This window comes from Oncorhynchus clarkii, chromosome 1 (assembly GCF_045791955.1).
Source record: "Oncorhynchus clarkii lewisi isolate Uvic-CL-2024 chromosome 1, UVic_Ocla_1.0, whole genome shotgun sequence".
Classification (NCBI taxonomy): domain Eukaryota; kingdom Metazoa; phylum Chordata; class Actinopteri; order Salmoniformes; family Salmonidae; genus Oncorhynchus; species Oncorhynchus clarkii.
The window spans coordinates 12,426,711-12,452,329 of NC_092147.1; the positions used below are offsets into that span (position 1 = coordinate 12,426,711).

The 25,619-nt window shown below is 42.9% G+C and overlaps 1 protein-coding gene across 1 annotated transcript in view; it reads right to left on the reverse strand.

Annotated features, from left to right (window-relative positions):
* The window catches only part of LOC139415148 (growth hormone releasing hormone receptor, like), a 50,900-nt gene that overhangs the window by 15,175 nt on the left and 10,106 nt on the right, over positions 1-25,619 (reverse strand). The window contains exons 2-10 of the mRNA XM_071163016.1: positions 22,494-22,602; positions 20,279-20,386; positions 19,905-20,002; positions 16,494-16,591; positions 13,811-13,943; positions 13,526-13,679; positions 12,547-12,607; positions 9,246-9,315; positions 2,106-2,197 (exon numbers count right to left, since the gene is read on the reverse strand). Coding sequence (XP_071019117.1) covers positions 2,106-2,197; positions 9,246-9,315; positions 12,547-12,607; positions 13,526-13,679; positions 13,811-13,943; positions 16,494-16,591; positions 19,905-20,002; positions 20,279-20,386; positions 22,494-22,602 — 923 coding nt within the window. The remainder of the gene's footprint in view (positions 1-2,105; positions 2,198-9,245; positions 9,316-12,546; positions 12,608-13,525; positions 13,680-13,810; positions 13,944-16,493; positions 16,592-19,904; positions 20,003-20,278; positions 20,387-22,493; positions 22,603-25,619) is intronic.

Consider the following 25,619-nt stretch of genomic DNA (forward strand, 5'->3'; position numbering starts at 1 on the left):
TAGGTAAGTAATAGGTCGATTTTCCACCGTTGTTTTCACCTGTTAGTGCTCTCAGATCTGTGAGGGAAAGTTAAATGTGCGTTTTAGAAGTGAAATCCAGCTATGATTACAGAAGGTAGCAGACAGACATCCACATGAAATGAACTAGAGGAACTGAAGTGAGCTGAATGGAAATGTACTTACATGAACTGATCATTTGATTTCAGTTCATTTAAGTAAATTGACTCCGGTTCAAAGTTTGATGCAGTTTTGCCTGTATAGGAAGCCTCCTAGCTCATTAAAACTGCAACAGAGCTCTTCATAAGAGGCCTGTTTCTGAACTCTCTAAAAGCACCCAACAGTGTACATGAAAAGTGCTTTACAATTCGTACACGTTCTCTCTCTAATTGCTGAAATGTACTCCATTTAACCAGTGCCATGCAGCAGCCAAGCCACTGAGAAGACCGTTCCCTTCAGTAATCCTCTAAATCAAAGATTATTTGTCACGTGCTGAATACAACAGGTGTAGACCTTGCAGTGAAATGCTTACTTACAAGCCCTTAACACATTTGTCTTAACTTGTTGGTTATCAATTTTTTACTTAAGTAAAAAAATATATAAAATAAAAGTAACAAATAATTAAACAGCAGCAGTAAAATATCAATAGCGAGGCTATATACAGAGGGTACCAGTGCAGAGTCAATGTGCGAGGGCACCGGTTAGTCGAGGTAATGTACATGTAGGTAGAGATAATGTGACCATGCATAGATGATAAACAGAGAGCAGCAGTAGCAGCGTAAAAGAGGGGTCTGGGTAACACTTTGGGATAGTAGCTGTTAAGCCTTTTGGACCTAGACTTGGCGCTCTGGTACCGCTTGCCGTGCGGTAACAGAGAGCAGTCTATGACTAGGGTGGCTGGTGTCTTTTTAGGGCCTTCCTCTGACACCGCCTGGTATAGAGGTGCTGGATGGCGGGAAGCTTGGCCCCAGTGATGTACTGGGCCGTACACACTACCCTGTTTAGTGCCCTGTGGTCGGAGGCTGAGCAGTTGCCATACCAAGCAGTGATGCAACCAGTTAGGATGCTCTCGATGGTGCAGCTGTAGAACCTTTTGAGGATCTGAGGACCCATGCCAAATCTTTTCAGTCTCCTGAGGGGGAATAGGTTTTGTCATGCCCTCTTCACGACTGTCTTGGTGTGCTTGGACCATGTTAGTTTGTTGGTGATGTGGACACCATGGAACTTGAAGTTCTCAACCTGCTCCACTACAGCCCCGTCGATGAGAATGGGGGCGTGCTCGGACCTCCTTTTCCTGTAGTCCACAATAATTTCCTTTGTCTTGATCACATTGAGGGAGAGGATGTGGATGTGTCATTACCTACCCTTACCACCTGGGGGTGAGTGCATATGGATCGGTAGTCATTTAGGCAGGTTGCCTGTACCCAAGAACACTATGGTGGTCTGCTTGAAACATGTTGGTATTACAGACTCGGACAGGGAGAGGTTGAAAATGTCAGTGAAGACACTTGCTAGTTGGTCAGCGCATGCTCGCAGTACACGTCCTGGTAATCCGTCTGGCCCTGTGGCCTCATAAATGTTGGCCTGTTTAAATGTCTTACTCACGTCGGCTATGGAGAGCGTGATCACACAGTCGTCCGGAACTGCTGATGCTCTCATGCATGCTTGCATACTTGCCTTGAAGCGAGCATATTATTAGCTCGTCTGGCAGGCTCGTGTCACTGGGCAGCTCGCAGCTGTGCTTCCCTTTGTAGGCTAAATGGACTGAACTTCAGTGACCCCAGAATGTGCCTGAGCAACAACCTTCATTACCTACTTCTGCATTGCATAAGGTACTCAGAATAATATGTCAGTCAGTCATTATGGTGACTCTGTCTCTCTCCTCAAAATGGAGACTAGGAAAGTTGACTTCACTCAGATCTCCCATTTATCTGTTGCAGACAGACATCATAATAGATGGAAAAGTAGATATAATCTAGATTGTATCCTATAATTGTCTCCCCCTGTCTTTTCCGGGCAGTAACTTCCCATTGGAACTGCCCAATCAAATCATCTCCCCCATATCGATCCATTCTTGTATCACCCAATGGAAGAAAATAAAACCTCACCTGTAGTGGTCGGAGTTGTTGAACTGGATCAGACGAGGGTTCAGTTTCTGTATCAGGATTTTGATGATGTTCAGAAAGAGGATGAAATTGACCTGTTGATTTAATACAAATTGTATCAATCATTTTATAAAGCCCTTTTTTTTATCCACAGTGTCTGAGTGCTTTACAGTAACACAACATGAGTACAACTATAGAAAAACTTGGAGACAATCTTCCCAAGGGGATTCAATAAAGTAAACTAAACAATATTCCTGCTTTTCTGAGTTGCAACTTGCATTGCCATGGCAACAGGAAAACCAATCTGTACTTGGTATGGATTCAGGACAATTTCCCTGCCTAGAATTGACAGAGATCAATGGAGAAATATCAGAATAAATCACAAGTTCCCTGTCACATAAGTAAGGGATAAGGCTATGCATTCTATGGAAAATAATGAATGACATGGAAGGTGTTCCACGACGTGCTGAGTGGAACCACAGAACAATGAGACGGATATTTCACTGGATGTATGAACGTGAAGCATCTGCTTGGCGTTTCCACTTACTCCCAAATATGGTAGCGAGAGGAAGCCCATTGGCCGGCAGTGGGAGAAGATGGCGTGAGATGGATTTTGGCCGACATTCTGCACATTTTCTCATCAATGAAACATTTGATCTCAATACAGTTTTCTGTTCCCCAAACTAGAATCATATGAACAGAGTGGAAGACTTTACCCAAACTAGAATCATATGAACAGAGTGGAAGACTTTACCCAAACTAGAATCATAGGAACAGAGTAGAAGTCTTTACCCAAACTAGAATCATAGGAACAGAGTGGAAGACTTTACCCAAACTAGAATCATATGAACAGAGTGGACTAAGACTTTACCCTTTGGCCTCTGCCCACCTTCTTGCTTGTTCTGCCCACTATGACTCGTGTTCCCATTGGAAACGACAGGCTGTGGGCTATTGGTTTAGTTATAAAAATCTTTGGTGGAACTAACCTTCCAAAGAGTTGCAGAGTTTTCAGAGAAAGCATAAAGACACAGGTTGATTATCCTTTTTGTACCATGGCTATAATTTAACACATTTGCAGCAAGAAATGTCTTCAACCGCCGCTGAAGTTGCCTTGGTAACCAAACAGACTTGCCAGTTTAGCTAACTTTACCATCAGTCCTAGCTTGCTATTACGAAAATCTAATTCAACAATGCCTGTACTGTTTTCAATTTGACTTTTGCTTTCAAAATCAGCTCAAACATAGAACATGTAAGAATGAACTATATCATTGAATTCTACCATGCTGACATACTGTACCATAAGTTATTTAAGCAGTAAGGCCCGAGGAGGTGTGGTATATGGCCAATATACCACGGCTAAGGGTTGTTCTTGGGCACAACGGCAATCAGCATTCAGGGCTCGAACCACCCAGTTTATAAAGGGAATACTGATTGGATGAGCAGCGTTCCAAGCCTTGCTGTATTGGCCGTCATACACACCTATGCCTGCTAACAGTTCCATCTGAAAATGATTACCAAATTATTACATAATATCATGTTCATGTAGCTGTCTGAATCATCTTGTGTATTTATATCAACTCACATTATCCCCCCTTGCTTCCAGTCTAGTATTTAGTTTGGTAAAGCAGAGGTTAATATGAACCTTGCTGTCTGCCTGTCTGGAAACATTTCACTGTTGAATTTTGATCTCTGTAGTATCATACATAATCTAGTCTGGGCACTGTTCACTCTTAACTTTATCTGAGCCAGTTGAAATTATGCATCAACGTCATTATCATAGGACATGTCCAAGAAAATGGCAATAGATAAAATGATCAAACAAACGTAAATGCAGCTTGTGTAGTGTCATTGGGGGGGCCCGAGTGGCGCAGCGGTCCAAGGCACTACAGACCCAGGTTTGATCCCGAGGCTGTATCACAACCGCAAGTAATCGGGAGTCCCATAGGGCATCGCACAATTGGCCCAGCATCATCCGGTTTAGGAAAGGGTTTGGCTGGGGTAAGCCATCATTGTAAATAAGAATGTTCTTAACTGACTTGCCTAGTTATACGAGGAAAAAAAACTGGTTCAATGTTTGACGTGAATGAGTTAGCTGAAGTTTGCTAATTAGCTAGCAAGTGACAAGAACGTTATCGGCATACACATCACAGACAAACTGAATTGGTCCACTCACACAGACAGCATCGTGAAGAAGGCGCAGCAGCGCCTCTTCAACCTCAGGAGGCTGAAGAAATTCGGCTTGTCACCAAAAGCACTCACAAACTTCTACAGATGCACAATCGAGAGCATCCTGGCGGGCTGTATCACCGCCTGGTATGGCAACTGCACCGCCCTCAACCGTAAGGCTCTCCAGAGGGTAGTGAGGTCTGCACAACGCATCACCGGGGGCAAACTACCTGCCCTCCAGGACACCTACACCACCCGATGTCACAGGAAGGCCATAAAGATCATCAAGGACATCAACCACCCGAGCCACTGCCTGTTCACCCCGCTATCATCCAGAAGGCGAGGTCAGTACAGGTGCATCAAAGCTGGGACCGAGAGACTGAAAAACAGCTTCTACCTCAAGGCCATCAGACTGTTAAACAGCCACCACTAACACTGAGTGGCTGCTGCCAACACACTGACACTGACTCAACTCCAGCCACTTTAATAATGGGAATTGATGGGAAATGATGTAAATATATCACTAGCCACTTTAAACAATGCTACCTTATATAAATGTTACTTACCCTACATTATTCATCTCATACGCATACGTATATACTGTACTCTATATCATCGACTGTATCCTTATGTAATACATGTATCACTAGCCACTTTATACTATACTATGCCACTTTGTTTACATACTCATCTCATTTGTACATACTGTACCCGATACCATCTACTGTATCTTGCCTATGCTGCTCTGTACCATCACTCATTCATATATCCTTATGTACATATTCTTTATCCCCTTACACTGTGTACAAGACAGTAGTTTTGGAATTGTTAGTTAGATTACTTGTTATTACTGCATTGTCGGAACTAGAAGCACAAGCATTTCGCTACACTCGCATTAACATCTGCTAACCATGTGTATGTGACAAATAAAATTTGATTTGATTTGATTTGATTTGATTTATCCAGCCTGTGTAGCCACCATTTTGTTTAGAATGGATGACCAGTTCTGTATCACAGTACAGAATACCTTCCAGTATTCAAGATATAGCACTGCCTCATGTGCCTTATTGTTTAAAGTGGAACTGACAGTGTTTTAGCAACATGAAATCTTATTCAAATTGGTCCATTTACACCCCCAGGAAGAATGACACTTTTTTTAAAACAATTTCTGGCAAACGAGCACTTAAAAATTGTAATTTCCATAAATCCATAGAATGTTTGAGAATGACGTATAGTAAGGCCTTTGTGAAAATTCTATAGCAATATAGAGTGGGAAAGCGGCCAAGTTTGGACAATTAATTAATTTCCTTCCAGGTCTCTGCTGCCAATGACTGGAACGAATTGCAAAAATCACTGAAGTTGGAGACTTATCTCCCTCACTAACTTTAAGCGTCAGCTGTCAGAGCAGCTAACCGATCGCTGCAGCTGTACACAGCCCATCTGTAATTAGCCCATCCAACCAACTACCTACCTCATCCCCATATTTGTTTTTCTGCTCTTTTGCACACCAGTATTTCTACTTGCACATCCTCATCTGCACATATATCACTCCAGTGTAAATTGCTCAATTGTAATTACTTTGCCACTATTGTCCTATTTATTGCCTTACCTCCTTACGTCATTTGCACACACTGTATACAGATTTTCCTATTGTGTGATTGTACGTTTGTTTATCCCATGTGTAACTCTGTGTCGTTGTTTTTTGTCGCACTGATTTGTGTTTATCTTGGCCTGGTCGCAGTTATAAATGAGAACTTGTTCTCAACTGGCCTACCTGGTTAAATAAAGGTGAAAAAAATAAAAAATACTGCAGTACTGTAAATGAAACCTAAAAAAACATATGTCTACACAGACTATAGGTGCGCTATAGCCAATCAGAGCTACAGTAGGCCTATATGCAAATATAGGCCTACTGTATCGGTTGCTTATGCACATCAACAACAAAATCAACCAACGCTTGCCAGAGCGAGATGAGCTCAAATCTAACGAGGTAACATTAGATAAACCCTGTCAAACTTTTTCAGCTAGTTGGGCGTCAAAATTGCACTGATAAACGATGTGGAAGAGTAGCCTGCTCGCTCTTCTGCAGCTTGCCCCAACCCACGTTTTGACAACTGAATGGGAACTTACCTGCCTGCCCGTCCATTTGGTCAATGACAAATATATTTGATTGACAACTAAGAGACATGCTAACTGTGGATAACAGTCGTTCAAGTTTAGCATAGCTAGCTAGTTAGCAAATGCTTTTAGCTTGCTAAATAAATAGCTAGCTAGATAAATAGATATGCTAGCACAGGGGTGTCAAACTCAATCAGCTCACGGGCCATATAGATAAAACACAACAAATTCACCCTTTATAATGGCCACTTATGTACATAGAATGCTGTATATAGCATTGTAACATTAAAACAAAAGAGATATAATATTTGTCCAACATTTGCTGCTATTTCACTGTAAGTTCTACCTGTTGTATCTGGAGCATGTGACAAATAAAATTTGATTTGATGCTTGCAGATGTGCATAATATGCTGCGACCCTAATCCGAAAGTGTTTAACTCCAACTAACAAAAACGTAGCTATAGGTTGTTGTAACATTTTAAACATGTAATATTTTTTCAATGCACTGCATGTACAGTATCACTGGCAGTGATGCCAATTTAGCAATTTTGTTGCTAGATTTAGCAACTTTTCAGACTACGCTGGCAACTCTTTTTTTCTTCAAACAGCACCTAGCAACAAATTTAGCTACTTTAAAAAATGTATTTGTAACTTTTAGCAACTTTTGAAAAGTGACTCAAACGCTAAAATGCATTTTCCCTCTAAATGACACAAAAGCGATTTTCTCTGTCACACAGTCAGTCACAACACATGTGCCTGGCTGAAAAAGTGCATTGTGAGTGATGTCAGCAGCAGGCGCTCAGCTCGTGCACAGGCAGCAGCAGGCCAGCAGCAAATCATTGTTGGCTGACTCAGCAGCAGTAGTACGGGTTCGATGAGCCAAACCCAATGATTATAGTTGGTCACTAATGTTTGATCTTGAACAGAACTTACAACATCAATCAACATGTCTCAATCAAAATTTTACAGCCAGAAGTACAGAAAAGAGTGGGAGTCTGTACCTGAACAAATGTCAAATCATATTTTTTGCAGAGATAGCCAGTCAATTTGAGTAACGTTATTATGTATTCTACATAATGACGCAGTTTTACGTTATCACGCAATGACATCACAACGTAATTTAGCAACTTATAGCAACAAATCAACCTGCCTCTAGCAACTTACCCTGAAAATTAGTTGGCAACACTGAACTTGTGCGGGTGAATGCAACATTGCCATATGGTGCACTCAATGTATTGTAGTTGAATAGCTAGCCTAGGCTATTGCTCAAATGTTGCTGTCATAGGCCTATTCATGGTGTCTTGTTGCAGGTTTAGTTTTTTAGTTATTCATTCTCAAGCTTTAACAAAAGACCAAAGCCAGAATACAACATTTTAGTAGCCTAGCTAGGACTGTGGCATGTGTCTGTACACTTTCCCTCCACTGTGTGCTGTAAATGGGACACACGAAAGCAGCACAATTGAATTTGAATACACTGATGCAAGCACATCAGGCTGTAATTACTAGATGACTCAACTGTTGACTCATTTATACTGTCCTATTTGGCCCGCAGGCCTTGTGTGTCCTATTTGGCCCGCAGGCCTTGTGTGTCCTATTCGGCCCGCAGGCCTCGTGTGTCCTATTCGGCCCGCAGGCCTCGTGTGTCCTATTCGGCCCGCAGGCCTCGTGTGTCCTATTCGGCCCGCAGGCCTCGTGTGTCCTATTCGGCCCGCAGGCCTCGTGTGTCCTATTCGGCCCGCAGGCCTCGTGTGTCCTACTCGGCCCGCAGGCCTCGTGTGTCCTACTCGGCCCGCAGGCCTCGTGTGTCCTACTCGGCCCGCAGGCCTCGTGTGTCCTATTCGGCCCGCAGGCCTCGTGTGTCCTATTCGGCCCGCAGGCCTCGTGTGTCCTATTCGGCCCGCAGGCCTCGTGTGTCCTATTCGGCCCGCAGGCCTCGTGTGTCCTATTCGGCCCGCAGGCCTCGTGTGTCCTATTCGGCCCGCAGGCCTCGTGTGTCCTACTCGGCCCGCAGGCCTCGTGTGTCCTACTCGGCCCGCAGGCCTCGTGTGTCCTACTCGGCCCGCAGGCCTCGTGTGTCCTATTCGGCCCGCAGGCCTCGTGTGTCCTACTCGGCCCGCAGGCCTCGTGTGTCCTACTCGGCCCGCAGGCCTAGTGTGTCCTATTCGGCCCGCAGGCCTCGTGTGTCCTATTTGGCCCGTAGGTCTTGCGTGTTCTATTCGGCCCGCAGGCCTCGTGTGTCCTATTTGGCCCGTAGGCCTTGCGTGTGCACTAGCCTATTAGCCACGTTATGACTGACTTGTGATCATTGCTCTTGCTAGTTTGATTGTATTGACGTTCCCAGCCTTAGTTACATTTGTCCGTTTCTGTTCAAAATATTGAGTCATTGAAACTGAATCAGTGCGTGCATCCTGAATTGGTGGAGGCAGCAAACAATATACCAGGCCAGCTGTGATTTACAACTTGATAGCAATATTTTTGGGACTACAAAGAAATGTATTGGTGAATTATATTAATTATGCATTGAACTGCATCCATCTATTCTGCCAACAATGTCTTACTGTACGTCATGGAATTTGTGAAATATAACCTATTTTTATAACCTCTTAAAGTTGGTTTTGAGGCATAAACTGGGAATTATATATTTTTGACTGATATTATGATTGTTTGTTTGTTTAATATCTGCAAAGTAGTTAATGCTTTAAGTTCCACTTTAAATAATGTGTACTCTAGAATGCCCTTCAAGCTAGTCAGAAAGAAGTATTGAACAATGCCATGATATAAATGGCCTATAATTAGTAAGTATCTCCCTTTAAAATATGACACATTGTGTATGACTGCACCCTTGTAGGGTCTACTTACCCCGATAGAAACAACAATTGGCCCTTTTACGATCCACCAATAGGGGGAGTCCTCATTGATGTCCCAGCATCTATAGGAGGAGATGCGAACGATCGGTCAGACAGAACTCTCTGGTGGGAGTCTTTCTCTGTGAATATTATAGTTCCATGTAAACACTGACGGTACAACCCTACTGAGAATAGCGAGTAGCACATTTTCCAGAGGAAAGAAAATGGCTTCAATTGAGGACAGGATCCGATTAGGGTTATCAGGTATACAGTGCATTCGTAAAGTATTCAGGTCCCTTGACTTTTTCCACATTTTGTTACATTATAGCTTTATTCTAAAAGGTATTAAATATATTTTTCACCCTCATAAATCTACACACAATACAATACCCCATAATGACCAAGCAAAAACAGATGTAGACATTTTTGCAAATGTATTAAAAATAAACTTCACATTTACATAAGTATTCAGACCCTTTACTCCGTACATTGTTGAAGCATCTTTGGCAGAGATTACAGCCTGGAGTCTTCTTGGGTCTGACGCTAAAAGCTTGGCACACCTGTATCTGAAGACATTCTACCATTCCTCTCTGCAGATCCTCTCCAGCTCTGTCAGGTTAGATAGGGAGCGTTGCTGCACAGCTATTTACAGGTTTCTCCAGAGATCAGGTTCAAGTCTGGCCTCTGGCTGAGACACTCATGGACATTCAGAGACTTGTCCCGAAGCCAGTCCTGCATTGTCTTGGCTGTGTGCTTAGGGTTGTTGTCCTGTTGGAAGGTGAACCTCTGCCCCAAGTGGGCTGTCATGTGTATTTTACTGTGGAGTGGCTCCTGTCTGGCAACTCTACCATAAAGGCCTGATTGGTGGAGTGCTGAAGAGATGGTTGTACTTCTGCAAGGTTCTCCCATCTCCACAGAGGAACTCTGAAGCTCTGTCAGAGTGACCATCGGGTTCTTGGTCACGCCAAGGCCCTTCTCCCCCGATTGCTCAGTTTACCCGGGCCGCCAGCTCTAGGAAGAGTCTTTGTGGTTCCAAACTTCATCCATTTAAGAATGATGAAGGCCACTATGTTTTTGGGGACCTTCAATGCTGCAGAAATACTTTGGTACCCCTACCCAGATCTGGTAGCGGTACCAACACAATCCTGTCTCTGAGCTCTTAATTGGAGGTGGACTTCAATTAAGTTGTAAAAACATTGCAAGGATGATTAATGGAAACAGGATGCACCTGAGCTCAATTTCAATTCTCATAGCAAAGGGTCTGAATACCTACAGTATGTAACCTCAGCAAAAAAAGAAACGTCCTCTCACTGTCAACTGCGTTTATTTTCAGCAAACTGAACATGTGTAAATATTTGTATAATCATAACAAGATTCAACAACTGAAACATAAACTGAACAAGTTCCACAGACATGGACTATGTGAATAATGTGTCCCTTAACAAAGGGTGGGGGGTCAAAATAAATCAAAAGTAACAGTCAGTATCTGGTGTGGTCACCAGCTGCATTAAGTACTGCAGTGCATCTCCTCCTCATGGCCTGAACCAGATTTGCCCGTTCTTGCTGTGAGATGTTACCCCACTCTTCCACCAAGGCACCTGCAAGTTCCCTGGCATTTCTGGGGGGAATGGCCCTTGCCCTCTCCCTCCGATTCAACAGGTCCCAGGTCCCATTGCTCAACGGGATTGAGATCCGGGCTCCTCGCTGGCCATAGCAGAACACTGACATTCCTGTCTTGCAGGAAATCACTCGCTGAACGAGCAGTATTGCATTGTCATGCTGGAGGGTCATGTCAGGATGAGCCTGCAGGAAGGGTACCACATGAGGGAGGAGGATATCTTCGCTGTAAAGCACAGCATTGAGATTGCCTGCCATGACAATAAGCTCAATCCGATGATGCTGTGACACCCCGCCCCAGACCATGACGGACCCTCCACCTCCAAATCGATCCCACTCCAGATTACAGGCCTTGGTGTAACGCATATTCCTTCAATGATAAACGCGAATCTGACTATCACCCCTGTTGAGACAAAACCGCAACTCGTCAGTGAAGAGCACTTTTTGCCAGTCCTGTCTCGTCCAGCGACGGTGGGTTTGTGTCCTTAGGTGACGTTTTTGCCAGTGATGTCTGGTGAGGACCTGTCTTACAACAGGCCTACAAGCCCTCAGTCCAGCCTCTCTCAGTCTATTGCAGACAGTCTGAGCACTGATTCAGGGATTGTGCGTTCCTGGTGTAACTCAGGCAGTTGTTGCCATCTTCTACCTGTCCCGCAGGTGTGATGTTCGGATGTTCGGATCCTGTGTAGGTGTTTACACGTGGTCTGTCACTGCTAGGATGATCAGCTGTCCGTCCTGTTTCCATATAGCGCTGTCTTAGGCATCCCACAGTACGGACATTGCACATTGCTTTGGCCACATCTACAGTCCTCATGTCTCCTTGCAGCATGTCTTAGGTATGTTCTTGCAGATGAGCAGGTATCTTGGTGTTTTTCAGTGTCAGTAGAAAGGCCTCTTTAGTGTCCTAAGTTTTCATAACTGTGACCTTAATTGCCTACCGTCTGTAAGCTGTTAGTGTCTTAATTAACGACTGTTCCACAGGTGCATGTTCATTAATTCTTTATGGTTCATTGGACAAGCATGGGAAACAGTGTATAAACCCTTCAGAATGAAGATCTGTGAAGTTATTTGGATCTTTACGTATTATCTTTGAAAGACAGGGTCCTGAAAAAGGGACGTTCATTTTTTTGCTGAGTTTAGATAAAGTTTTTTTGAAATTATTTTGTAACCTGTGTCACGCCCTGACCTTAGAGAGCTTTTTATGTCTCTATTTTGGTTTGGTCAGGGTGTGATTTGGGTGGGCATTCTATGTTCTTTTTTCTATGTTTTGTATTTCTTTTTTTTGGCCGGGTATGGTTATCAATCAGGGACAGCTGTCTATCGTTGTCTCTGATTGGGAACCATACTTAGGTAGCTTTTTCCCACATGGTTTTTGTGGGTCGTTGTTTTCTGTTTAGTGTTATCTGCACCTGACAGGACTGTTTCAGTTTCGTTTATTCACTTTGTCATTTTTGTTTCAGTGTTCTGTTTAATAAAAAGTCATGAACACTTACCACGCTGCGCTTTGGTCCGATTCCTCCTCTTCAGAAGACGACACCCGTTACAACCGCTTTTTGCTTTGTCATTATGGGGTATTTATTGTGTTTGAGGAAAATACATCATTTTTATACATTTTAGAATAAGGTTGTAATGTAAAAATGTGAAGGGGTCCAAATGCACTATACAGTACTGTGAGAGAATGACAGAGTAATACTCACTCAGTATCCTCAAAATACACCCTGGACCCAATCCATATGACTGTGAAGATGATGGGTACACCTAAAAAAGTAAGGCCAAGAATCAACTTGAAAAGGAAACATGTTCATGTAAAATCATAATGTTAATGTAATGAGTGGAGGCAAATGTAAAAGTTTGTGAAGATGGAAGAAGGAATGTGCTGTTTGGCTGAACATGAGTGACATATAGTAATTATAGAAAATAAGATGTACATTTTGGACTAGTCGGTGGAATGTAACAATTATATGCTGAGATGTAGCACTTACTGAGTAATTATGGAGAACATAGAACTAAGTACTACTTGCAGTAGCTGGACAGGTTTTTCTAGAACTTCTCGGTAACCTACTCCCCGTTCTGCTTCAGTTAAATACACCTGAATGTCTAAGGACCAAGCATTGAAATGGTAAAAGTTATGTATTTAAGCATTTCATTAACTGAGTGGGAAACACCTGCTGTTCACATCTCAGCAGAATGTGCATCATGATCCGATTGCGGGAGAAATGGTGACAGAACTATTAATTATCAATCTGTTGATTCATATGCATATCAAGGAGGCACCTCATCGAAGAAAAAAATCTGTATTTCAGATGATTAATAACTGTAATAAGCATGCAACACTAGACAGCATAGGGGGGAAAAAATATTATTCAACTCTTAATCCAATCCAAAATACCAGTGAGAATTGCCACAGGCCAATAAGTTTAACTTAGATGGTTCCATAATGAAAGTTTACTCCTATGTAGAGAGTTATTTGTGCCATTTAAAAATAGTAAGCAAGTGATGTTTTGTTTTGCACAGTTTGAGTTCATTTGAATTCATTCTAAAAGCGCATAGTGGAATGAATATCAAACAGGATTTGAATAGTGACACACCACGAACCCAAGCCACATAAACAAATGGGTCTTAAATGAACTAAAGGAATTACTACAGACAGACAGGGGCGAGGTGGAAAGTGCTTACCCCAGCCCAGCAGGCCAAAGCCCAAGAGGCAGCGACGGTAGTGGTGGAAGGAGGAGAGGAGCAGTGAGTTGAGGTAGAGGGCCTCAACCAGGAGCCAGAAGAAGTTAGTCATGACACAGTAGTGACAGAAGGCCACTGATGCCTTACAGGCTGCCTGGAGAGAGGGGGAAAACAGGGAAGAGGTAATTGAGAGAGACAATCAGAGAGAGAGAGATGGCATGGGAAGGAAGACTGAGAAAGAGAGGTAACAGTAGTGGGAAGTGGAAGGTGCAGTGGTTGATTTACGGTGGAGAGGGTGCAGTGGTTGGTGTCGTCGCTGGCGAATAGTGTGGCGTCCTTGATGAACACAGCCACCGCCTTTAGCATGAAGGTGACAAACAGCTGGATGTGAATATAGTTCCTGGCACAGTGAAGCCTCCTGGGAAGAACCACAGAACACGGTCAGGACCAAGGACCGCAGGTTAAACACAAAGCAGGGTCAGGACCAAGGACCAGAGGGCAAACACAAAGCACGGTCAGGACCAAGGACCACAGGGCAAACACAAAGCACGGTCAGGACCAAGGACCGCACACACAAAACACCATCAGGGCCAAGGACCGCACACACAAAACACCATCAGGGCCAAGGATCGCACACACAAAACACCATCAGGGCCAAGGATCGCACACACAAAACACCATCAGGGCCAAGGACCGCACACACAAAACACCATCAGGGCCAAGGACCGCACACACAAAACACCATCAGGGCAAAGGACCACACACACAAAACACCATCAGGGCCAAGGATCGCACACACAAAACACCATCAGGGCCAAGGACCGCACACACAAAACACCATCAGGGCAAAGGACCACACACAACACCATCAGGACAATCTTCAACTTAAGCCTACTAGAAAGTGTGTGCCCTGAGGCTTGGAGGGAAGCAAAAGTAATTCCTCTACCTAAGAATAGTAAAGCCCCCTTTACTGGCTCAAATAGCCAACCAATCAGCCTGTTACCAACCCTTAGTAAACTTTGTGTTTGACCAGATAAAATGCTATTTCACAGTAAAGAAATTGACAAGACTTTCAGCACACTTATAGGGAAGGACATCCAACAAGAACAGCATGTACACAAATGACTGATGATTGGCTGAGAGAAATGTATTATAAAAAGATTGTGGGGGCTGTTTTGTTAGACTAGACAGTGCGGCTTTTGACATTATAGATCATAGTCTGTAGTCAATCTCTCCTGGCTCAAAGTGGAGGAGAGATTGACTTCATCACTACTTGTATTTGTGAGAGGTATTGAAATGTTGAATGCACTGAGTTGTCTGTTTGAACTACTGGCACACAGCTCGGATACCCATGCATACCCCACAAGACGTCTCTTCACAGTCCCCAAGTCCAGAAGACTATGGGAGGCCCACAGTACTACAGAGCCATGACTACATTGAACTCTATTCCAATCAAGTAACTCATGCCAGCAGTAAAATGAGATTTAAAAAACAGATAAATATACACCTTATGGAACAGCGGGGACTGTGAAGCAACACAAACATAGAAACATGCATACAAACACATGATAACATACACACTATACACACATGGATTTTGTGTTATAAATATGTGGTAGTAGAGTAGAGGCCTGAGGGCACACATTTATGTTGTGAAATCTGTTATGATTTTATATTTAACCTTTATTTAACTTGGCAAGTCAGTTAAGTTCAAATTCTTATTTACAATGATGGCCTACCCCAGCCAAACCCGGACGACGCTGGGCCAATTGTGCGCCGCCCTATGGGATTCACAATCACAGCCGGATGTGATACAGCCTGGATCCGAACCAAGGACTGTAGTGATCCCTCTTGCACTGAGATGCAGTGCCTTAGACCGCTGCGCCACTCGGAGCATGTACTGTAATGTTTTTAAAATGTATAACTGCCTTAATTTTGCTGGTAGAGTAGCTGCTGCCTTGGCAACTGCTAATGGGCAACAGCTAATCCATAATAAATACAAATACAAAAGGACCACACACACACACACACACACACACAACCCTGTCAGGACAACCCTGTCAGGACAACGGACCACACACACAACACCGTCAGGACAAAGAACACACACCCACAACACCGTCAGGACAGAGGACACACACACACACACACACACACACACACACACACACAGAACACTGTCAGGACGAAGGACCACACTTCTCAACCAACAATTGAAAGACATTAAAATTAGGTCAAGGAGAATAGTACAACAATAGGGGAGCCTCAGGTTTAGAAACAATAATATGTTGAGAAGAGTCCCTTAAGCAAGATGGTCCTGGGGCTCTGTTCACAAACACACCCCACAGAGCCCCAGGACAACAACACAATTTGACCCAACCAAATCATGAGAAAACTAAAAAACTATAACTTGACACATTGGAAAGAAATAACAAAAAACAGAGTAAACTAGAATGCTATTTGGCCCTAAACAGAGAGTACACCGTGGCAGAATACCTGACCTGTTGCCACAAGAAAAGGGAATCCAGTGAAGAACAAACACCATTGTAGAAACAACCCATATTTATGTTGATTTATTTTCCCTTTTCTACTTGAACTATTTGCACATAATATGACATTTGAATGTCTTTATTCTTTTGGAAGTGTAATTTTTACTGTTAATTGTTTATTTCACTTTTGTTTATCTACTTCACTTGCTTTGGCAATGTTAACATATGTTTCCCATGCCAATAAAGCCCTTAAATTGAAATTGAATTGACAGAGAGAGAGAGAGAGAGAGAGAGAGAGAGAGTGCGTGCTGGCGTTAGCAGGTGTTTGTTACTGAGATCATAAATTATAGCACTCGGCTTTAGTATGCCACCCCCCTCTACTGTATTACAGTAAAGTATGCAAATTCTAGCCATTATTTTTCTTCACCCAACAACGACCTCAAAACAATCTCCTGTTGTGACCTTTGACCTCCTCCTACCTGAAGAGCAATAGGATCACCACGGCGATGAAGAGGAAGACCAGGGAGGTGCCGTAGCCGATGGTGTAGATCAGCTTGACAGTGGCAAAGTAGGAGTCCTGCATAGGTTTCACATAGAGATCAGAACCCATATTCAGGATCAGAGTAGTGGAACTGATCTAAGATCAGCTTCACCATGTCCATATACTTTTGTTCATTATGATCTAAAAACAAACAGATCTTATATCGGCACTCCCACTTGACCCCAGGACCTGTACTCATGAAGCCTCTCAGAGTACGGGTGCTCATTTAGGATCAGTTCTCTATTTTAGATCATAATAAGTACAATTATATGAACAGGGGGACCTGATCCTAGATCAGCTTTGAGGCTCTGGTGTCATTCCATGTCATTTCAGCAAGCCATGACACCCACTCAGATTGTTCTGAAATCGTTTCTGTAGTTAGAAACAGATAAGATAATAATTCCTGAAACACTATATCCAGAGTAGTGCAGGTGCAGGCAGTGATCGGTTGAAAAGCATGCATTTAGTTTGACTTATATTTAAGAGCAGGGGGGCTGAGTCACTGGCTTGCTAGTGCTCTCCCATGCCGTCCCTAGGAGGGGTGCATCAAGTCTTGACAGAAGTCAAGTCACTGACGTTACAGCCCCCCAAAGAGTTAGTCTGTCTTATCTGGTGAAATTTTCCTGCCTTATCTGGTTTCCTGTGTGATCTTAAGCATGCTTCCTCTAATTCTTCCATCTCTCTCTTCGCTCGCAGAGGACCTAGGCCCTAGGACCATGCCTCAGGACAACCTGGCCTGACGACTCCTGACTGTCCCCTTCCCCAGTTGACCTTTCTGCTGTTCTGCCTGCTGCTATGGAACCAGACCTGTTCACCGGACCTGTTCACCGGACCTGCTACTTTATCCCGGAACTGATGTTTTAACCCTCCATCTCTCTCTGCCACATCTGCTGTCTCAACCTCTGAATGCTCGGCTATGAAAAGCCAACTGACATTTACTCCTGAGGTGCCGACCTGTTACACCCTCTACAACCACTGTGATTATTATTTGACACTGCTGGTCATCTAGGAACGTTTGAACATCTTGAGGAACAGTGTAGTCTTAATGGCCATGTACTCTTTTAATCTCTCTTTTAATCTCCACAGGCACAGCGAGGTTCCTGCTTTCTAGTTTTTTTTTCCTAGCCACCGTGCGTCTACTGTATATCTGCATTGCTTGCTCTTTGTGGTTTTAGGCTAGGTTTACCTATAAGCACTTTGTGACATCTGTTGATGTAAGAAGGGATTTTTAAATACATTTGATTGATTGAAAGTATTATGGAGCTGTTGCTTAGAGTATTGATAATTCAACCTTTGTAATGCACTCCCTTTGAACATGGTGACTTTTATCCCCCCTCACCACCCCCCAGGTGGTGAGGGTAGGCAACAATATCTCCTCCCCGCTGATCCTCAACACTGGGGCCCCACAAGGGTGCATTCTGAGCCCTCTCCTGTACTCCCTGTTCACCCACGACTGCGTGGCCACGCACGCCTCCAACTCAATCATCAAGTTTGCGGACGACACAACAGTGGTAGGCTTGATTACCAACAACGACGAGACGGCCTACAGGGAGGAGGTGAGGGCCCTCGGAGTGTGGTGTCAGGAAAATAACCTCACACTCAACGTCAACAAAACTAAGGAGATGATTGTGGACTTCAGGAAACAGCAGAGGGAACACCCCCCTATCCACATCGATGGAACAGTAGTGGAGAGGGTAGTCAGTTTTAAGTTCCTCGGCATACACATCACAGACAAACTGAATTGGTCCACTCACACAGACAGCATCGTGAAGAAGGCGCAGCAGCGCCTCTTCAACCTCAGGAGGCTGAAGAAATTTGGCTTGTCACCAAAAGCACTCACAAACTTCTACAGATGCACAATCGAGAGCATCCTGGCGGGCTGTATCACCGCCTGGTATGGCAACTGCACCGCCCTCAACCGTAAGGCTCTCCAGAGGGTAGTGAGGTCTGCACAACGCATCACCGGGGGCAAACTACCTGCCCTCCAGGACACCTACACCACCCGATGTCACAGGAAGGCCATAAAGATCATCAAGGACATCAACCACCCGAGCCACTGCCTGTTCACCCCGCTATCATCCAGAAGGCGAGGTCAGTACAGGTGCATCAAAGCTGGGACCGAGAGACTGAAAAACAGCTTCTATCTCAAGGCCATCAGACTGTTAAACAGCCACCACTAACACTGAGTGGCTGCTGCCAACACACTGACACTGACTCAACTCCAGCCACTTTAATAATGGGAATTGATGGGAAATGATGTAAATATATCACTAGCCACTTTAAACAATGCTACCTTATATAATGTTACTTACCCTACATTATTCATCTCATATGCATACGTATATACTGTACTCTATACCATCGACTGTATCCTTATGTAATACATGTATCACTAGCCACTTTAAACTATGCCACTTTGTTTACATACTCATCTCATTTGTACATACTCTACTCGATACCATCTACTGTATCTTGCCTATGCTGCTCTGTACCATCACTCATTCATATATCCTTATGTACATATTCTTTATCCCCTTACACTGTGTACAAGACAGTAGTTTTGGAATTGTAAGTTAGATTACTTGTTATTACTGCATTGTCGGAACTAGAAGCACAAGCATTTCGCTACACTCGCATTAACATCTGCTAACCATGTGTATGTGACAAATACAATTTGATTTGATGATTTGATTTGATTTGAAATTAGCCATTGAAGTCACTTGCAATCTTTACCATAAATGAGTGTGACAGTACCAAGTGTTGCCCACTAGATGTCGCTGTTCCTGCTACTGCCACCACACCCTTTTATAAATGTTTCTGGTCTCTTGTGTTTTATAAAATTGTCTTTGCAACTTTGGGTAGAAAACCAATTGCTTTTGCTCATGATGATAATATCAGTCCCATGACTTGAATGAGATTTCCAACTATAGGTTTTTTTTTACAACTGCCACCAGTTTGGCCCCAAAACATTTACAACATTGACATGTTAAACACCATACCATTATTTGACTATGAAACCCTGAAAACCAATGGTGTTCACTACATTGATGGTTTATATTTAGGATAATGTTTACAGCTTTATCATGGTATTTTAAATACATTTTTAAATAATCTTATTTGATGTTATATATATTTTACATGTGATGGGGCCACACAGAGGGCCAGAGATAATTACATACACTTGTAATAATTTTGTAATAAATACCCAAAAAGGCCACCAGATGTCATCGATAAATTCATATATTCCTTGAAAGTTACCAACATTTTGGTTGTTTACTGGTAAGTTTCCAGTAATATACCCTCCCTTTGCAACCCTACCCCTGAACCTTATCTCTAAACTCTCTTTCACCTCTGGAATGGGAACGTCGTCGCCCACACTACAGGCTGTGTGGTACGGGGGGAAGGGTCGCGACCATCCGATGCTGGTGCAGTTTCTGCTGACTGACCCTGCTGAGGTAGAGGCCAAAGGTTAGGGGTCACCGGGGATGAGAAACAGAACCCCCATGAGGGGCGGGACTATGGGCTGTCAGTCACTGTGACTGACAGGGATTGAAAGCCAGTGGAAAACGGACAAAGATAATTACTGTATAAGAGAAAAACCATAACATATTACCTGTATATCATTGTACTGTATATTGTATTTATACTTTATACAGTACTGTCACATACACATCCATACATCTCCACCCACTATGTGAACTCATACACAAATGTCACCTGCACCTGTGCTATTCCCCCAAAAAGAGAAGACAGCAGGACAGGTTGTGTTGATCATCTCCCCAACTGCAGCATATGGCCAGCACACCACAGAGTCCCAGAACGGTAGACAACCTTCCAGAGAGCGAGAGAGAGAGAGAGAGAGAGAGAGAGAGAGGTGATGTCTAGTCTACAGTACATTCATTCATAAAGCTACTAATTACACACAATGTTTTCATGTCTTTAATGAACACACCATGAAAACATTCACAGTGCAGGGTGGAAAAAGTATGTGAACCCTTGGAGGTGTTGGATGCAATGTGGTTGATACTTGCACTGGCCATCGGATAGGGGTGGAGTGATGGTGAAGACGATACCAAATGTTAGATTTTTTTGGTTGACCCTCCTTTGGCAGCAATAACCTCAACCAAACATTTCTGTAGTTGCAGATCAGACCTGCACAACGGTCAGGAGGAATTTTGGACCATTCGTCTTTACAAAACTGTTTCAGTTCAGCAATATTCTTGGGACGTCTGGTGTGAACCGCTCTCTTGAGGTCATGCCACAGCATCTCAATCGGGTTGAGGTAGGACTCTGACTGGGCCACTCCAGAAGGCGTATTTTATTCTGTTGAAGCCATTCTGTTGTTGATTTACTTCTGTGTTTAGGTTGTTGTCCTGTTGCATCACTCAACTTCTGTTGAGCTTCAATTAGCGGACAGATAGCCTAACATTCTCCTGCAAAATGTCTTGATAAACTTGGGGATTCATTTCTCTGTCGATGATAGCAAGCTGTCCAGGCCCTGAGGCAGCAAAGCAGCCCCAAACCCTGATGCTCCCTCCACCATACTTTACAGTTGGGATGAGGTTTTGATGTTGGTGTGCTATGCCTTTTTTTCTCCTTGCATAGTGTTGTGTGTTCCTTCCAAACAACTCAACTGTAGTTTCATCTGTCCAGAGAATATTTTGCCAGTAGTGCTGTGGAACATTCAGGTGCACTTTTGCAAACTTCAGAAGTGCAGCAATGTTTTTTTGGACAGCAGTGGCTTCTTCCGTGGTGTCCTCCCATGAACACCATTTTTGTTTAGTGTTTTACGTATCGTAGACTCGTCAACAGAGATGTTAGCATATTCCAGAGATTTCTGTTAGTCTAGGATTCATCTTAACCTCATTGAGCATTCTGCGCTGTGCCACTCAAGGACATTCAGAGACCTGTCCCAAATCCACTCCGGCCTTGTCTTGGCTGTGTGCTTAGTGTCGTTGTCCTCATTGAAGGTGAACCTTCACCCCAGTCTGAGGTCCTGAGCACTCTGGAGCAGGTTTTCATCAAAGATCTCTTTGCTCTATTCATCTCTTCCTGACTAGCCTCACAGTCCCTGCCGCTGAAAAACATCCCCACATCCAGCATGCTACCACCACCATGCTTAACCATAGGGATGGTGCCAGGTTTCCTCCAGACATGATGCTTGGCATTCAGGCCAAAGAGTTCAATCTTCATTCCATCAGACAAGAGAATCTTGTTTCTCATGGTCTGGAGACCTTTAGGTGACTTTTGGCAAACTCCAAGCGGCTGTCATGTGCCTTTTACTGAGGTGTGGCTTCTGTCTGGCCACTCTACCATAAAGGCCTGATTGGTGACAAAAATGTCTAAACACCTGTTTTTCTATTTATCATTGTGGGGTATTTTGTGTAGATTGATGATGGGAAAAAAGTATTTTAATCCATTTTATAATAAGGCTGTAATGTAACAAAATGTGAAAAAAGGGAAGGGATCTGAATACTTTCTGAATGCACTGTATATAGACCTTAAAGGGATAGCTCACCTCAACTATGCCCTGTATATAGACCTTAAAGGGATAGCTCACCTCAACTATGCCCTGTATATAGGCCTTAAAGGGATAGCTCACCTCAACTATGCACTGTATATAGGCCTTAAAGGGATAGTTCACCTCAACTATGCCCTGTATATAGATCTTAAAGGGATAGCTCACCTCAACTATGCACTGTAGCTCCTCTCTTTTGTTATTTTATAATACACTTACTACTTTTACACTAGAATCGTTTTGGAATCTGCTCTTTCAACAAACTATTGTCTATAAACCATTTATTCAATGCCAGACTCTCATGTTTACATGTGAACATACTGTATATCATATTATGACTGACTATTCATTGAGATGAGCAGTAAACTGGAGAGTGAGAAAATGTAATGGCTCATTCTAAGACGATAGTGACACGGATACCTAGTGTACTGTGGTTGTTGTCATGCTCTGCGATGTATTGAAGACAATGCCGCTCCTCTCTCTCCAGCTGTAATATATACTCGCAGTCTGGGTGCAGACTGGACAGATCCTGGCGAGAGAGATGGGTCGGGGAGAGAAAGAGAAACAGAAAGTGAGGCAAATATTGAACCAAGTTGAAACCATAGAAACAAAACCAATCATTCTTCTCTTAAGTGTAGGGAAGAACACTCACGTCTCCCCAGAAACCCACCTGAATGGCTATTGAAAAAAGTAATGAATGTTATCTACTAGCTGAGATGTCTGCACATTTTATTATTCATTTTAAGTGCACCCAGATGAAATGACATTTTTGAAATTTGAAGGTGGCTATTCCCAAGGAAAAAAATTACACAAAACAACTTGACATTGACAGAGTCTGTATCCCGAATGTCAGAGAAAGGAAAATTAACCAACAAGACCAACAGAACCCTGAACAGCTTCTATCCCCAAACTATAAGACTGCTAAATGGTTAGTTAAATAGTTGACCAATAGCTACCTGGACCATCTGCAATGACCCTGTTGACTCATCACATAAGCTGCTGCTACTGTTTATTATCTATCCCATTGTCACTTTACCCCTACCTATATGTACAGTTCAAGTCAGAAGTTTACATACACCTTAGCCAACTACATTTAGACTCCGTTTTTCCACAATTCCTGACATTTAATCCCAGTTAAAATTCCTGGTCTTGGGTCAGTTAGGGTCACCACTTTATTTAAAGAATGTGAAATGTCAGAATAATAGTAGAGATAATGATTTATTTCAGCTTTTATTTCTTTCATCACATTCCCAGTGGGACAGAAGTTTACATACATTCAATTAGTATTTGGTAGGATTGCTGGTGTAACTGAATCAGGTTTGTAGGCCTCCTTGCTCGCACATGCTTTTTCAGTTTTACCCACAACATTTCTATAGGATTGAGGTCAGGGCTTTGTGATGGCCACTCCAATACCTTGACTTTGTTGTCCTTAAGCCATTTTGCCACAACTTTGGAAGTTTGCTTGGGGTCATTGTCCATTTGGAAGACCCATTTGCGACAAAGCTTTAATTTCCTGACTGATGTCTTGAGATGTTGCTTCAATATATCCACATCATTTTCGTACCTCATGATGACATCTATTTTGTGTACCAGTTCCTCCTGCAGCAAAGCACCCCCACAACATGACGATGTGCTTCACGGTTGGGATGGTGTTCTTCGACTTGCAAGCTTCCCCCTTTTTCCTCCAAACATAACGATGGTCATTATGACCAAACAGTTCTATTTTTGTTTCATCAGACCAGACAACGTTTCTCCAAAAAGTATGATCTTTGTCCCCATGTGCAGTTGCAAACCGTAGTCTGGCTTCTTTAAGTCGGTTTTGGAGCAGTCGCTTCTTCCTTGCTGAGAGGCCTTTCAGGTTATGTCGATATAGGACTCGTTTTACTGTGGATATAGACACTTTTGTACCTGTTTCCTCCAACATCTTCACAGGGTCCTTTGCTGTTGTTCTGGGATTGATTTGTACTTTTCGCACCAAAGTACATTCATCTCTAGGAGACAGAACGCATCTCCTTCCTGAGCAGTATGACAGCTGCGTGGTCCCATGGTGTTTATACTATTGTTTGTACAGATGAACGTGGTACCTTCAGGAGTTTGATAATTGCTCCCAAGGATGAACCAGACTTGTGGAGGTCTACAATTTGTTTTCCGAGGTCTTTTCTGATTTCTGTTGATTTTCCCATGATATCAAGCAGAGGCATTGAGTTTGAAGGTAGGCCTTGAAATACATCCACAGGTACACCTCCAATTGACTCAAATTATGTAAATTAGCCTATCAGAAGCTTCTAAAGCTATTAATTCATTTTCTGGAATTTTCCAAGCTGTTTAAAGGCACAGTCAACTTAGCGTATGTAAACTTCTGACCCACTGGAATTGTGATGCAGTGAATTATAAGTGAAATAATCTGTCTGTAAACAATTGTTGGAAAAATTACTTGTCATGCACAAAGTAGATGTCCTAACCAACTTTCCAAAACTATAGTTTGTTAACAAGATATTTGTGGAGTGGTTGAAAAACGAGTTTTAATGACTCCAACCTAAGTGTATGTAAACTTCTGACTTCAACTGTACACGTCTACCTCAATTCCCTCGTACTATTGCACATCGACTAGGTATGTCACGGATCTAACAGATTTCCAAACCTGGATTGTGCAACATTTGCCTGTTTTTTTGTTTTTGTTTTATTCTTCAAGCTCTGTCAAATTGGTTGTTGATCATTGCTAGACAAACATTTTCAGGTCTTGACATATATTTTAAAGTAGATTTAAGTCAAACTCGGCCACTCAGGAACATTCACTGTCTTCTTGGTAAGCAACTCCAGTGTAGATTTGGCCTTGTGTTGTAGGTTACTGAGACAGGTGAAAGGAAGTGCGAGCGAGAGACATTAATTCATTGAGTTTTCTCTAAATGACACATTCGTTTCAATTAGGGTCGCAGGTCATTGTCATGCCAAGTCGCCTGAAGTCAATATGTACATAGGCAAACCCTTAGAGCCCTTTAACTTAGGCCTAGACTGCTCTGAATTACTAAGTACCTGTACCTTGACATTAGATGCCGATTATGGATCTATCTACTATAGTTTATCTTTCCATCAATCTATCTGCCTATACTTACTGTACAGTCATATACATCCAGTCCTATACACCCAGTCCTATACTTACAGTCCATTTACCTACAGTTCCTTTACCTACAGTCCTTCTAAAAATAAATTGCGTTTTATAAAAGCATCTAAGATATACATATAAACTAGATGGTCATTTTCCATGAAGTAAAATTGTGTGACTTGCTTCAGCTCTTTAAAAAGTATTTTTGTGGCGGTGGACAAGATAGCCTGAATATGTGAAAGTTGGTTTGGTGACTAATTTGAACGGTTCAAGAGTTACTGTTGGTGTGTTATTTTATGCAAATGTTGATAAGAGTTTTATGAATTTCAAGTTAGGAAAGCCTGAATATTAAGCGTCTGATGCTCAGTTACACCTGCAGAGATGATTGTGTGGTGCCTGGATGATCAGATAAAGTAACCAGACATATGAAACCATTATCTTCT